The sequence below is a fragment of the Tympanuchus pallidicinctus genome, unplaced genomic scaffold (genome assembly GCF_026119805.1).
Source record: "Tympanuchus pallidicinctus isolate F22 unplaced genomic scaffold, pur_lepc_1.0 scaffold23, whole genome shotgun sequence".
Lineage (NCBI taxonomy): Eukaryota > Metazoa > Chordata > Aves > Galliformes > Phasianidae > Tympanuchus > Tympanuchus pallidicinctus.
Window position 1 is genome coordinate 10,053,120 of NW_026294740.1, and position 15,758 is coordinate 10,068,877.

The 15,758-nt window shown below is 50.3% G+C and overlaps 1 protein-coding gene across 11 annotated transcripts in view; it reads right to left on the minus strand.

Annotated features, from left to right (window-relative positions):
- CACNA1G (calcium voltage-gated channel subunit alpha1 G) overlaps positions 1-15,758 on the minus strand; it is a 107,581-nt gene that overhangs the window by 5,339 nt on the left and 86,484 nt on the right. For 8 of the 11 annotated variants that reach the window (XM_052688064.1, XM_052688060.1, XM_052688061.1 and 5 more), the window contains 7 exons: positions 15,484-15,617; positions 13,994-14,064; positions 13,643-13,721; positions 13,450-13,571; positions 12,203-12,547; positions 4,775-4,970; positions 2,287-2,456 (listed from right to left, as the gene is read on the minus strand). In XM_052688064.1, the coding sequence (XP_052544024.1) occupies positions 2,287-2,456; positions 4,775-4,970; positions 12,203-12,547; positions 13,450-13,571; positions 13,643-13,721; positions 13,994-14,064; positions 15,484-15,617 (1,117 nt within the window). Of the gene's footprint in view, positions 1-2,286; positions 2,457-4,774; positions 4,971-7,767; positions 7,903-10,067; positions 10,209-12,202; positions 12,548-13,449; positions 13,572-13,642; positions 13,722-13,993; positions 14,065-15,483; positions 15,618-15,758 lie in introns of all 11 variants that reach the window. The other 3 variants (XM_052688062.1, XM_052688063.1, XM_052688055.1) reach the window with 3 other exon arrangements.

Sequence of the window (15,758 nt, forward strand, 5' to 3'; positions counted from 1 at the left end):
ATTACTTTTGCTTGTACACCAACCTGTGCTGCACACAAAGGGCAGTGCCGGTTCTTTCTGTCCCTACAGCCTCTGTGGCAGCTGTTAGCAGTAACTGTTGGTGGAAACGTCATATTGGTTTGTTCCACGACAGAAGGACCCTATGCCATCCCAATGGTGCGTCCACCCCCAGCGGGGTTACACCACGGGCACGCAGTCCTGGAGCCAGAAAATCAATGTAGTTTTAGGTTCAGGTAGAATTTCCCTGGAGAACAGCATCTGAGCAGTGCCAAGGAGCACGTTCCTTGAGGGAGCTTGGCTCTGTGTTCACCCAAAGCATCTCACAGCTTCGTCTGTGCGTGCATTGCTAATTGCCAAACATTCTGGAGTCTAAACGGAGTGTTACTGGGGGGACTGTCCACCCTACAGCACGCTGGAGGGGAAGGGAGGTGAAACACACGTGTCAGTGGTGGAGGAAAGTGCACGGACCAGGGATGTGGTGGACAAGATTTATCTAAGCACAAATTTAGGACAGGAGAGGGGACAACAGGGAAGGGAGAGGAGAGAAAAAGAAAAAAGAAATGAAAATCAGAATTACATGCAATGTAAGTAACAATAAGGAAAAATGGGTACTGCAAATCAAAATGCATTGCTGGCTTGAGCTACAGGGACGTGCCAGCAGCACATCAGTGTGGGCAGCAACAGGAGCCAAGCGGGAGCATCTGAGCATCACAACTGCTGTGAACAGCAAAGAGAGTTTGCTTCTTCAGAGACAAAGTTTCACGATGCACGGCCACCTGGATCACAACTAACTCCAACAGAAATCAAGTCTGTGGCCAGAACCCACTACTATTCTACTTCTATTAATGGTGCTACACGAGAGCAAGCACAAGGCAACAGCTTACTGGTGTTCAGGGGCTGCGGATGGCCCACAGACCTGCCTGCTCACCACCCAAAGTTCCCTATCCAAAGCTCACCAGCTCAAAGCTTTTTTCTTCCTGAAAGGTCACTCCAAGAGCGTGCTGATGGCACTGCACGAGCAGGAAGAGGAGGGAGGGGCATAAATTGATTTAAATGTATGAGGGGGTTTAGAAGGAGAAGCCTTTAGAAAAGTGAACAAAATTAGGCCGAGAGAGGTGGCTAACATGGTAATTTATTCTAGAGAGATCAATTGAAAAAGATGGGTCTGTTATTCATTAGAAAGCAAGAGAGAGTGGTTATGAACTGGAATCATGACATCAATTAGTTTCCCTATTAGCAGCGACTGGGGGAGCTGGCCAGCCCTCCGCAAAGAAGACATGCTAGGAATTTCTTATGTCAATTTAGCATTGCAGACTAAAGTAATTGTTAACCTTGGTACTCTGCATTCATTTTTAGAGCTTAATGAATCAACTGTCTAATTTGTCAATGTTGATTAAAAGATGAAAGAAGTGGGAACATTTTCACGCAGTAAAGAAGATATTTTTGAAAAAATCAAACTGATGTATTCTGTGCAGATGAAATAGGACACAAAACTCTTGAAGAAAGCAGACCGTGGGGATCAGATGCACCAACAGCACAATGAAATGTGTTTTAAAATGTGAGAGTGAAGCACAAGTTTAAGTACTCCACTAAAAAGGACGAATTTAAAGTCGTGTTTCCAATCAGGCAGACTGGAATCTGCGATTACATCTCTCAGATCTTTGGTTGAATCAGAACTTAAATCAATGCCAGGCAAAATAACCGAGATAAAACCAGTTACAAAATAGAACAAGTTCTGTTTTGCATATACTCAACCTTTTCAAAAGCACGTAGGAGATTTGAAAGGATCCTAATTTCCAATTCTTGCTGTAAATACAACGTGCTTTCCATGGTGGCTTTGCACGCAGCGAGGTGCCCTGTAAGCAATTTCCCCCTTTCACGAATTGAGAGGAGTGAGAGGAAGGGCAGCCTGGGATGGAGCCTGCAGTCACCGTGTCCTTCCAAGCACTGAGAACATCACAGCAGTGAAGAATTAGTTCCTTAACCCCAACAAGGCCCTGGGGAGCGTTTGGCTGCAGTTATGAAGAGACCCAAAGAAATGAAGTGCAAACATTGCGGGGAACCTTCAGGCACGTTGCCAGAGGAGATGCTGCACAGTGCTCACATCCTTTGGAGGCTCCTGGATGGCTTTCACATCAAAACCCATCAACCTTTTCGTTATTTCTGCAGGAGAATTACAGTTCTCCTGAGGTTTCTCTGTGAACCCTTCATGAATTTAAAGCGTGGGTAACCTGGAAACACAGCAGTACAAAACCCAAGCAAGTCGGTGGCCCTGGTTCTGCTTACCTGCCTGCGGAGCAGCCTCTCTGCAGAAGGGGAGTGCATGGGGGCGGCCGCCGGGGCTTTTCCCTCCCTGACCAATGGATCGTGAGCTCTCACGTGGTGGAAATGGTCTTTTGGAATTTGCAGGAGAGAGCTGGTGTCTGCTGGCTGCGACTGCACCGACACCTTTGAACCTTGCAGGAGGAAGAAAAGAGAGGAATATGATGCATCCCCCTGTGACTGCTGCCCTGTCTCAGGGTCCTGTCAGAGGAAACCCCTTTGCACCCCAGAGACAGGCGCAGTAGGAGCGCTCAACTCAACAAGCAGCTCTCCATGGTTGGAAAAAACTCCCACCTATTAATAAGTTATTCCAAAATAGTCTATTATTTCATTTTTCATGGCGTTTTCCCCCGATCCAGCTGGGACCAGCTCCCGTAAAGAACAGGAGATGATGAACTAGAAGTTCATCTGGAATGGCAACATCCACATCCCTGCGAGGGCCAACGACTGCAGGCACCCGCACATCTCAGCCCTGCAGGGATGTGCCCCCGAGAGGTTCTGGAAAGGATGTCCCCAAACCAGAGCGCACGCAGAGTGTGCCTGCACTGATCCCAACACCACACAGATGCTGGGACTCACATGGCAGCAAACTGACCTGGCAGCAAGCAAGGCTGGCTTTGCAGCGCAGCCCTGGAGAAGGAAACGGGCACTGCGTGGCCTCTTTCTGACCCTCGGTGGTTGCTGGCTGCTTCTTCTGAAAGGTCTGAAGCTCTGCGAGCTCCCCCCCACAGCCTCAACATTTTTCAAAACAATTCATTTAACCTGGACCGAATCCCAGAGAATCTCATTTGTCCTGGAATCTTTCCCAGAACAACAGCCCCATTACGAAGGAGTATTCAAACAAATACCTCCTGCGAGCACCAGTGTTTCTGACAACAAAACCTTTCTCAGCTTGAAATATTGTGGCTCGGTTGCGGTGATTTATTAGAGGCGACTGGCACCTTTTGCTGTCTTCACAGCACTTTGCAATATTACAGACAGTGAACAGGTGGGGTGACCTGCCCTGTCCCAGCAGCGGTGACATTGCAGAGGGAACAGGACGAGGCGCACGTGCCAAGATTTGGGCACCGTACCCAACTCTGAGCACTTTGGCGCCATCCAGGCAACTGGAATTTCACCAGCAGGAGAAAAATGCAGAAGCTTTGACTGCTCGGCAGAGTTGTGAACAAGACAGATGTCAGCTTTACCTTTCCAAAATGCTTCTCCTATGTGGTACCGTTTTTCCAGTGGTGCTCCAGGGAGCAATGCCTACCTCAGCAAGCCGGGGCTGCTCAGGGAGCCTGGTGGAACTGAGAAGTGCTGCCTCGAAATGGGACCCAGAAATTACCCCCTTTTTGTTCTTGACATAATTCTTGCTGTAGACAGGACGAACGTGTCCAAATTAAGGGTCAGTAGTGCAGCACTAGGAACTCTTTCTGCAGCAAACAGGATTTTCTGTATGGCCAGGGACTGTGATTTCTTGGCTGCCACAGAGAGCCATACATGCTGGCTCCACCAAAGGTACAGGAGCTCCGCTCTTGCTTTCAGTGGGATTTGACCAGGATTTCAGCCTCAGCTTTTGCATTATGAACAGACAGATTCCTCAGAGGACAGCCCTTGACCTTGAGAACTGTGTGTTGTGGCAGTGATTCCTCACAACTCCAGATTCAGCTTCCTCCATCGCGTCCACATTTTCTTTCTGCTTTCTTTCTGTTCAACAGCCGCTATTCATCCGAGTTCTTATTACTATGCAAATTTCAACATCTTATTTCTAATCTGCTCAAATCTCCCAGCATTCCGAACAGGGCTGAAATGATGTTCTGCTCTCAGGCTTTCCAATGACGCTACTTGTAAAAACTTCTCTGCCTTATCTGCGACAAACGCGTGGAACAACGGCCTGCCAGGAGCAAAGCTGAGCGCAGGAGGCAGCCGTGCTGCACCGGGGGGCAGCCCCACAGCTGGAGGTGCGGCGATGAGAGGCAGCTGCAGGCGCAGGTGCACACAGAGCCCTCGGTGCCTGCAGCAACGCTGCACCTAACAACACCTCAGCTTGTCTCCGAGGCGTGCATCCCAACCCCACAGCCCAACAAGGACGATCCTACGCACCCCCACCCACCGAGATCTCTCTCTGTTCAGCATGTTTAAGTTTGTTTTACAGGCACTGAGAGACACCATCTTCCCTTCTTTCACAGAACTCCTGCACAGAGCTTTCAGAGCCTGCTGCAACAGGCACTGCAGCAAACAAGCACACAGACGTACCGCTCTGCAGGAGCTTCTGCCCAAAGGAGGCAGATGGAGCTCAGGCAGCAGCCGACAAGCTCAGCCATCCTACAGCTCTGCGAGCTCTGCAGGGCCGCTCCACAGGTCCAGACACACAGACACGGAAACAGAGCCCACCTTGGTACCTCCGAGCTCAGAGAACCCCATTGCACCACGGTGCAGAGCCCCACGGCCGCGGGAGGCGCAGCCATACCTGAGTGCGCTTTGCGCTGCGCCGGGCTGCCGTGGCGCAGGGAGGCGGTGCTGGGCCGGCAGCGCGGCTGGGCCGCGTGGAACATGTAGCTGTCGTTGGGCAGGGAGTGCGTGCGGCCCACCGACGGCTTCCTGACGCTCAGCAGGTCCTGGCAGGGGGACGGCGTCAGCGCGGCGTCCCTGCAGCGCAGCTCGGCCTACGGGAGAGAGGCAGTGAGGGAGCAGCAAGGCCGCGCCGTCAGAGCAGCGCCCAGAGACGCGAGCGACAGCCATTGCAACCATGTGGCACGATGGGCATGCACATGGCCGGGATGCACGGGTGGCACAAATGGAGCTACTGGGAAGCTAAACCCCTCCTTCGCACTGTCAGTAAACTGCCACACGGAATGGACCACAGAAACAGAGGAAGCGACACCGCAGGAGTAAACCATGACTATTTCGGGGGTGTGAAGAAGGCATCATGCCTCAAGGCCGGCAGCAGTCACATGCTTTGCATGACTTTCATCTTCTGCAATAACCATAAGGCTGCCTCTCCTCTGTGTGCCCTCATCAGAAAGCCAGGCTTTTACAAAGGCGAGCAGTTTCCTCTCCTAGCGAAAAAAAAAATCAACAAGGCAAAACCTCACCAGAAGCAGTTTGCAGAGAACGTCCTCTATTCTGGCTGCCAGCACCATCTCATCGGTTGTCTTCTCACACACTGAATAACTAAACCCGTTTTATTGAAAGGGAAATGTAAACCTACTGCTTTGGGGTTAAAGCCATCCTCAAATTAGAAGGGATCTGAGAGCAGCAGAGGTTATTGTGCACGTGTTGACTGCGGAGTTTTTATAGCCAGAGTCTGCTGGAGTAGGCAGCACCAGATGCAATATCGAATGGGCTACAATTCGGGTGTGATTTCATAAGGAAATATATCTCCATCCATTCTCATGTGTGACAGTAAGGAAAAATGGAAGCTCAGCCAGCTGCCCTGTGCAGTCCTAACAGAATAATTATCTCATCCTTAAAAGGTTTCCTTTGAAAACCACAGAAATCAGATGTGACGTTGCAGTTAATACAACGCACTGCCGAGCACTACTGGAAAAACTCAGGCCTGATTTTTTCTGATTTTCTCCCCTAGTCGTAAAAATGAAATTTCACTGCACCGTTTCATTTGCATAAGAACATATAACGAGATTTAATGGATTTTACAAAAAAAAAAGGAAAAAAAAAAAGGAAAAAAAGAAGGGAAGAAGAAGAAAAGAAAAATCAAGTTGGTGGACAGAGATCTGCATCACTGCAGCTTCACGTGCAGCCCTGGGGAAGCTGTGCGATGCATCCCATGGGGACCCGACCTGGGCAGAGCACAGCCCTGCGCTGTTGCAGCTGATGGCTGTGAGCCCTCTCCACTCCTCCTCCTGCCCTCCCCATAAGAGCAGTATTTACCTTTCATATCATTTCACTTAAAGCAAAAAAGATGGCCTGCAAGCAGAGGCGTCCAATTCAAGACTGTTTCGCTTGAACTGGAGAATTTGGATTCAAGCTCCTGTCCAAAGACAACCTGTATGTACAGAGTGACTGCCTGCCTCCTCTGCTCCTCCCGGGGCCAACCTCACAGCTCAGCTGCACCACAACCACTGGGAATGGCTGAAAAACGACCCTCTGAGCGCAGCTCCGGCAGTGCGTGACTCTCTGTTCCCTGGCACTTTTCACAGATGTGCTGTTTTGGTTTGGCTGGAAGGCAAATCTGGAGCTTCTGCAAACCAAAAAGAGGAAAAAAAAAAAAAAAAAAAATCCCAAACCAAATCTATTTGGAGTCAAACAAAACATTGTGTCTGAGGTGTTTTTCAGCTAAAGCTGTGCTGAAGGGAAGTGTAAAAACACCGAAAAAAGAAAAGCATTTTGACAGAAGTTTGCAGGATTTGGGGTAGACGCTTTGAGCAGGACGTGTGCTGGCACTGACAGCAGCTCAGTCTGCCCTTTTCTCCCCTTCTGTTGAGGACAGGCACCTCCAGGCTGCGTCCCCGAGCCCCTCCTGCTGCCAGCTGTTTGGCTGAGCCTCACCAAATGCTTCTCTCAGCTTCTCCAAACAAAGTGCCGCACACAAATGCAACTTACAAAGTCTTTTGCACGTGATGCCATGAAGCATGATGGGAAATATCGTCACGGTTTTGGAGGCGTTTCCCAAAGAAGTACTAATTAGGATGACAACCAGCTAGAATGGCAGAGAAATTATCGACGACACAAACATCCAACGGCAGCTACACGAACAACAACAAGGAAAACAAGAATGGCCCAAAAATGTTGGAAGAGGAGCTGCTGTACAGCAGAAAAAAGCACTGGACTGCTACACAGCTAAAAATGTCTCATGTTTCAAAGAGGAGATGGTTAAGGCAGGGTTCAAAATACTGGTTGTTTCATTCAGGAAGGCACAGAGCCATCCCAGCTCTCTCTCTTTCTCAGTGAGATGATGCTACCACCAAAGCAGCAGCATCTCAGAGATCCCCATCTGGTATCTGCGACACAAACTGGCTGCAATCAGGCACTGAGCCCACGGTGCTGCTGTTGGCTGAGATGAGGACCTCTCACAAGGCCACGGGCTGCAGCCCATCCCTCTGCAGAGGACACGGGCATCATCAGCTTGTGGGCGTCTCCTCCACACAGCATCACTGATTGGTTTCACATGGAGAGGAAATTTCATCCTTGACGCTTTCCAATGCATTTTTTTGACTATTTGTTTTACTTGCAGAAAACACTTTGTTTTACAGATGACGCCAAGGGAAAAAAAGTAAAGAAAAACGGTTGTTCCTCATGAGGAGCCAACTCTGTGGCCATCATATTACCTCAAGAGTGGTAATAGCCCACGTCCTAATGGCATTAAGGACAGTGTCCTGCCCGGGGGAAGGCTGGTGCTACTGGCACACGGGCAGGGACTACGAATGCCATTAGGCAGGTGTAGGAGAACGCAGTATTTAAAACCCTGCAAACATCAGAACGTACAGCGACCAGTGTATGTACATTGCTTTCCAGAGCATTAAGTAAGAGTGTGTTAGTGTCATCAGGAAAAGAGTCATCCGTCAGAGCTAAGGACCAGGACTTTTCAGAGAGAATATCTGACGTCAGAGACAGAGCCTCCATCTCAGCTAGAGGGATCTGAAGGGAGAGATGATTAAGCATAAGAAACCAGGACACAAATCTTCAGAGAAAAAAGTATCATAATCTAAACACTTCTAAACACTAAAGCAATATCCCTGCGGTGGGAGCAGCTACATCATACACATTGTTACATGGACAGAACATTAAAGAAACGGAATATAACAAAGAAATGACAAGAAAAGTGGAACATTTGTACTGAAATGCTTACCAAGGAGTTGTGAGGGAGTTTAAAGGCATACACTAATGCTAGCATTGCGTGCTGGTGTTCTCCTGCCTAATTGAAGTGGCAAAAGCAACATTACCTTCCTATGGGTGCCATCCGCCCTCCCAATTAGGGTCGGGCACAAGAGGCTGTGCCACCTCCTGCCCTCCATGCAGTGTCCTGTGAGGGGTGCAGGGGCTGCCCTCGCTGTGCTCTGGGGAGAGAACATCCCTGTGCTGGGTCTGTTTGCAGTCCCTGTGCCTCCTGCCACGGGTCGCCTGCTGCTCAGACACCCGCACACTGTCATGGGCATCCCAGCAAATTCCTTCTGTTTCCCAGCTATCCCTGAGCATTGCTTTCCCCTACCCTCTATATTTGAGAAGTCTTTCAACAGCACTGTGCTTCCAGCAGAAAGCACAGAGGCCCAGATTGGCTGCTCTTGAGTTATCCCAGGGCTGGACTCTCTCGCTCCAAAGAAATTGACATCGGTGGGCTGAAATAAAGCTGGTGATAAACAAACTGTGAGTGGCTGCAATAAGCCTCTCCCCAGAGCTCCATGGGATGCCCATGGGCAACGCATGGGAGACGCTCTGCAGTTCCTCCTGACTTCCCACGGGGGCCCAAAGAGGCAGCACAGGGATGGTGATCCCAAATGGGGATGGCAGTGGGCACTGGGGTTGGCAGGAGGGAGCTGTGCACACCAGGCTGCTTTCAGTGCCGCTCCGTGTTCCTGACTGCCCTGAGAACGTGACAAATGCTGCGAGCAGGAAAGCCAAAAGGTAAACAAAACAGCCCCCCATCTCCCAGAATTGGGTTTGAGGCAGTCAAAACATTTGGTTGGAAATATCCAAATGATTTATAGGTTTGTTAATTGCAGCAAGAAAAAAAATACAAATCTAGCTTAAATTTTCAAAGGAGAAGTCATTGCAAAGCAGAGCGCTATATTTTTTCATTACATAAAAACGTCAAACAGGAGCCTGTTTTTGCTGCAGCAGCACTTCCTGCGAGTGCAGTTTGACAGCAGCTTCCCAAGCAGCTCTGATGAGCGCCGTGCTGCCCTGCCTGCCAGCCTGAGCCACCCAGCACAGCTCCGAGGGACGCAGCTCTGCTCCTTACCAACACTTGTCCCTAATGAACCTCCAAGGTGGATAATTTCGAGCGCTGGGAGCTCGTAAATAAGCACAGCGATTTAGCAAGGAAAATTCTGCTATTTGGAGCCAGAACGAAATGGAGAAATAAGGAATTTGCTCAATTCCAAATGCAGAAAAAGGCATGTTTGAATTGCTGTTATGGCTACTGCTGTAAGCGAGGGGAAATATTTGCTCAGGAGAATAGTGTGCTTGGAAAAGAAGGGTTTTTATTCTAAGTAAATGAACTAATTTTAAATGAGTACTACAGCTCCTGTTCGAGAAAGTGCTGGAGCACGCTGCTGCCTGAGGACATCATTAGGGGCTGCCTCGCCTCTGAGCTCAGCGCAGATCAGAGATGAGGATCTCATTCACACTGACCCACTTGCAAGAAGCCTCTTTAGGAAAAGCATTCAAAACTGGATTTTACTGACTCCTGTCAGTAGGAGTGAAATGCAGAGATCACTTCCTGATCCCCCCCTGCTCAGGCTCTCCTCTGGATCAGCTCACACCGTCCTCCCAGCTCCGGGTGGGAGCAAGAAGCCAACACAAGAACCCCACCGGAGGATGCTGCATTCTCCTTACAACACTCATGAGCAGTACATACAATGAAAAGCTTCTCTCTGCACTGGAGACAGAAACTCAAAGCTTGTGATTCTCCTCTCGCACTGGTATATACAGCTTCATAAAATCAGATATTACCTCAACGCCCACAGAACGATCCTTCAAAACCCCTGTGACTGCATTACACGAAGCAAAGAACTCTGACTCTCTATTAAAGGTCTCAGTGAAATTGAGTTTGGATGGAGACTTTGCAGGAAAGGAATATTAACCTGGTTCTCAGAGTTGTAATACTCGGGAGCAGGGAGGGCATAGTGATGGCACACAGAGCCTGACAGGTTGTCCATCAGCTTCAGCTCTCCTTCCAGAGACTCCTGGATCAGCAGGGATATGGTATCAAACAAGTGCCTTTCCTAGGAGGGGTGTGTGCATGCAGAAGGGAAGGGCCGAGCAAAGAGAGGGACGGAGACAGAGAGAAAAAAGGACAGTGTGGAAAACCCAAACGAGTAAAAGGGAGAGAAAAAAAAGAAAACAGGATAGAAGGGAAAGAAGAAAAAAGACAAACATTAATGGAGAATAGCAGTAACAAACAACAGGACGAGCAATGTGCGGCAGAGAGAACAGTGCAGTAATATCGCAGTGAGCAGCGGCAGCTTTTCTCCGACCCCGCGGGCAGCGCAGAGCTGGGATGGGAGCTGCAGGGTTCTGCTCTCCTGCTCTGAGGTCTGTGTGCCCCAAGAGCACGTTTTGAGCAAAGAGAACCTCTTGTTTAACGCCTCAGTGACGCAGATTAAAATAACCCGACTCGAGGAGGTACTGAGCATCCTGCCCACAACAACTGCTGATGCCCAGCACAGCCACACGCCAACCCAAGTGGGCTGAGGCCTCCCACAGTCCTGGCCACCTTCTGCCTCAGCACAGACAGCGGGAGCATCACAGGGCACAGACCCAGCTTTCACAGGCAGCGTGGCAGCAATCTGAGGGCTGAACTTCCCATGTACGAATGCCTGGTGTGCACAGCGCAATGAGGACTGCCGTTACAGTCAGCACACAGTGCAAAAATCCCAGGGACGAGGCAAGCAAAAGAGCATGCTGACCACAGTCCTTGCAGGGTCACGTCCTGGGAATTGCATTCCTCTGCTGCCGTGCTCAGGCATCAGATTTTTCCTGAAGAGTTTGGCTGGCACAATAAATAATTGGAGTGAAATCTCCCAGAGGTTTACGAATGCTCTGTTTGGGTGAAAGAGCAAGAGAGATGCTCCAGAGATGTTGACCAGAATAAGCCACACTCAGAAGGACAGCTTCAATGGCTGACAGCACCCTCAGCGAGTTCTCCTGCTGCTCTGCAGTTTCCCTTTCTGCCAGTGCAAGGACTGCTGCACAGCAATAGAGCTGAGGATGGTTTGCCAGCGCTCTGCTCAACGTGCACAGCAGCAGTTGGGGCATGTTATTTCTTCCTCGAGAATATAATGAGTCTGGATTTCCCCATATTGCCCTGAACTCCTTTTCGTGTGCCAAGGAGCAGCTCTGGACTCCATCTCTGACAGCAGTGACTCCTAATGGAACCAGAAACTGCCGGTAGCTTAGAAACTGAAACAAAGCTTAAGCAGAGATTTACTCTTCTCACTCTTGGACTAAAGATCATAAATGAATTTTTCATGCATTAAAATACTCATTAGTCCACCCAGGCAGAGGTCAAGATACGCTGTTGTGAAATCATGATGTAATAAAAGCTAATGAGCTCTGTGTAGGGTTTAACCCGATCCACCATCAGCTAAGACTAAAAAAAGGGCTGGAGCAATGTTCTTGCATAATTCCAGCACCGCTCCCTCCCAGGGGACACGTCTGGGCCATGACCTCACCTCCCCATCCCTCACACTGAGCTCCATGCAGACGCAGGGCTGGGAGCCTGCTCTGCTGCCCGCTGCCTCCAGCTCTGCTGAGCCCTGGATTATCCCACTGTTAACAGCGTTTTTTCATGAGCTCAATCATGGGGGTGGCTTTTCAATTGAGATTCTATAAAACAAATTTAATACTTAAGCAAAGATTAGCCAAGTTCCATTCCCCTTTTATGTTGCGGTTCGTGGCCGGCATTAGAAAAGCAAACTTATTATGCTCGTAATTTTGCTCTCACAAAGGGCCGAGCCCAGACTCTGCATTAGAGCTAATTTGGAGTTTAGCTCTGGACGGGGCAGCTCAGGCACATCTCCAGAACAAACTGCAAAGCTCTGTGCACCATGGTGGGCTGCAGCCCTGCCCCGTGCTTCCTCCTGGGGTGCCCCACAGAGCAGAGAGGAACGCAAACCTCGGAGCATGGCACCCCTGCTCCCTCACTACCCCTCGTGCACGTCTTCCCCCAGCAGAAACACAAGGCAGCCCCTCCACACCCCCCGGCCAAGCTTCTCACCATAGGGTAAACTAACGAGAGTTGAGAATCCACCTTGATTTGCAGGGGATGGGGGCATCCACGGGGGCTCTCGGGCCTCTCGCCACCAACGCCGCCCATCCACGTGAAGATGTCTGAGGGGCTGTGCTGGCCAGGGCTGATGGTCTTCATCTCCATCTCCAGTTCTGCCTCGAGCTCTGCCTCCTCTTTAGCCTCCTTGTTGCTCTCCTCCAGGTGCTTCATGAGCACGGCTATCACCACATTCACCAGGACAAACTGGGCCGTCAGCACGAAGGAGACGAAGTAGATGGGCGAGATGACGGTGTTGTAGCAGGTGGATTCCTGGTCGCAGTCTCGCAGGGTGTCCTGAAAACAGGAGAATAAGACTGAGGGCTGTGAGGAGGCTCTGGGCTGCCAGCACAGTTCCAGCGCCTCGATTCACAAAGCCCATTCTGCAACGCTGAAGACCAAACACGGCAGCGCGGTGCACAGCTCCCAGGCACAGCAGGGCGCACTGCCGTCCACCAGCCGCCCTGCAGACACCGCTCCCCATGTTCACAGGGGGACGATGCACTGCGACCAGCTGGCCCTGTGTGCACAAGGCAGCTTTCACAACGGCACGGCTTTACGGCTGTCCACAAGGAGAGGTTCACTCCCAGAAACAGGAGTTTTCCCAGAAAGTAAATGAATAAATAAATAAATAAATAAGTAGAATTTTAAAAACCCACGAAGCCACAACAAAGGAACACCAACAATTGCAACTGCGGGCTTTTAAGGAAACACAAAGCTGAACCAACAGGCCTAACTGGAATGAACTCATATAACTTCAGAGAGGCGTCCCTTTATTTTTTCCCCTCTGTTTTCATGCGGTTCTCTCTAGAAAAAGGAATATACAGAGCATGCAGAAGGCTGCAGCATTGGCCCACCTCCAGGCCAACCTCACAGTGCTGGGCAGGAGGAGACAGGGCACAGTTGGAGCAGCTAGCTGTGGCACGTGGACCAATGCCACCAGTCATTTGGCAGAATAAGAGGTAGCGGCCTCACAGTGCGCCGGGGGGCTCAGGTTGGGCATCAGGAACAATTCCTTCTCCTAGATAGCAAGGATGCAGTGGCACAGCTGCACAGAAGCGGGGTCGTGCCCCGGGGCTGCTGAGCACCACAAGATGTGGCACTGAGGGATGCGGTCGGTGGGGCAGTGGGGCGGATGGCCATAGAGGGCTCTTCCAACCCAACCGATTCTGTGATTCTACGCTTTGGGGGCCCCTCACCTTCATTATCCCGTTCCAGTTGTCCCCGGTGGAGACGCGGAACAGGGTGAGGAAGGCCATCCCGAAGTTGCGGAAGGTGGCGTGTCGGCCCAGCCCCTCACAGGGGTGTGTGTCATCGCACTCTGCAGGACAAACACAGCAATGAGACGCCGCTCACCAGCGCCCAGCCGGCACGGGGCAGGGCTGCACTCACCCAGGTCGCCAAAGAGCTCCACTCCAAGAGCTGCAAATATGAAAAACAACAACATGAAGAGAAGACCCAGATTCCCCACCTGGAAAGAGAAAAAGAAACGGGGGGAAAAAAAACACAAAAAAAGAACATTCATTGATTTTTTTGTTCCAGACCTGTTTCTTGCTGTATTCTTTAATCCAAAACTTAAATTGCTTCAGGGGGAAAATGACCTCAATGTGAGGACTGTATCTCAGACTGTGCTTCGGAAGGGAAATGTGATTATCTAATGACAGCAGAGATAAAATGATTAGCATTCCTCTGCAACAAACACAGCCGTGGGCCGGAGGAGGCGGTGCTGAGGCAGGGGGTTACCTGGGGCAGCGCTTGCATCACAGTGTCCAGCAGAGCCCTCATCCCTACAGCCATCTTCAGCAGCTTCAGCACTGCGGAAAACACAGGCACGATATGGTGACAGCAGCATTGGTACGGGGCAGCAAACCCCATCCCTCTCACAGGGTTGCAGGAGGAGAAACGTGAAATGATGGCAAGTGTTCTCTGCTAGCCACTACAGCTCCTGCCCTTTGACACCGCTCCTGGTTGCTTGGATACTGCTGAAATCCTGTGCCCTGCAGCATCACCCATCCTGAGAGCTGGGGAAGCACCGCCGTTCTGCCCGGCCTTCCTCTCCCCTCTCCCTGGGATGGCACTCTGGCACCCAGCGGGAGCACAGGGCCACAGTGTTGGCTCCGGCAAGTGAGCCAAACAATGAGGTTAAGAGTAAAAGGCAGCTTCCCTTCCAACTCTGCTTTAAAGCTTCTGGCTGGGAGGAGCGGTGCTCTTTGGTGCCTCTCACAGCACTGTGCACACCAGGTTTGTTCCCAGTGGGTTTAAACCCAGCAAAAGAGATGACAGAGAGCATCATTCCCCCCACTTCACCACCGCACCCCTCTTCTCCCCCCTCTTTTCTTTCCCTGCGTTGTGAGCAGCTGTTTCCCAGCTCTGGGGCCACTTTCCCACTTCCATAGGCTGCCCACTTGCAAATGTGTAAATCAGAACCTCAGTGAATCACATCTCTTCCAGGAGGCTGCATACCCAGTTGGAAAGCGTATGTATTTTTAATTCTGAAAGGGATCCAATGCACAGGAAAAACACATTTTCCCCCACCCCTTGAGACACAGCAGCATCTCATTTCTTCCCAGTTCCCTCTTCGCTTAGAAGAGGGCTGCAATCACAGCAATTATGCCTCAGAGCACAACAGTGCCCTTCAGGAGAGCCTGGCAGTACTTTATTTAGAGCCTGAGCACTCACATTTTGCATTTCTGTCATTTGGACCCACGAAGTTCTGCTGGGAAAGCTCCGGCCCTAAAGGAGCTGCCTTCCCAGCCCAGTACATGCTGTTGCAGTGCGGAAGGACAGATGGATGCACGGTGACAAGGCATGTTTTGTCACAGTGTGGAGAGATGTAAAGTCTCACGGGAAATTAAATTTATTAGATGCTTGTCTTTTAAAGCCAATGCACTCAGGCTGATGTTCTGCAATCCCTGTTAGAGACGACTTTCATTTGACTGGCATGGTTTCCCAGGTACATCTCTGGGAGTTACAACCACAGCTATTTGTCTTTTAGTTCTAAGCTTCCAGCTTCAAGTTCCCTTAAGATAGAAACACACGGTCAGTCGGCTCAGCTCTTTGGCTCCTCTCAACTATTTTCCTCCATTGTTCTGTTATTTGTTTACAGAGTGCTGATGCCAGAGCTATGCACACTGTGATGAGGATGTGCCCCACCACTGTTTCCCAACACTTAACTCTCTCCTGGAGGGGACCCTGCACCTCAATACAAGCAAATTCTGCTTAATTTGTCTCACCTCGAGCAATCCTGAGAACCCTCATGATTCGGATAATAGTGGGGTTAATTGGGAGCGAAGCATTCACCTCAATCTCTTCCAAAGTGATACCCATGATAGACAGCAGCACAATTGCCAGATCTAATTGATTCCATCTGGAGACAACACAAAATGAAGTTTAACATCTACTAAGAAGCTGGCAACAGGAGGCAGCTTGTTTCACACGAATTCCAGGCATTTCAATGGTTCTCACACTCAAATGAATCTGAGCATTTTTCTAGGGTATTATACAAAAG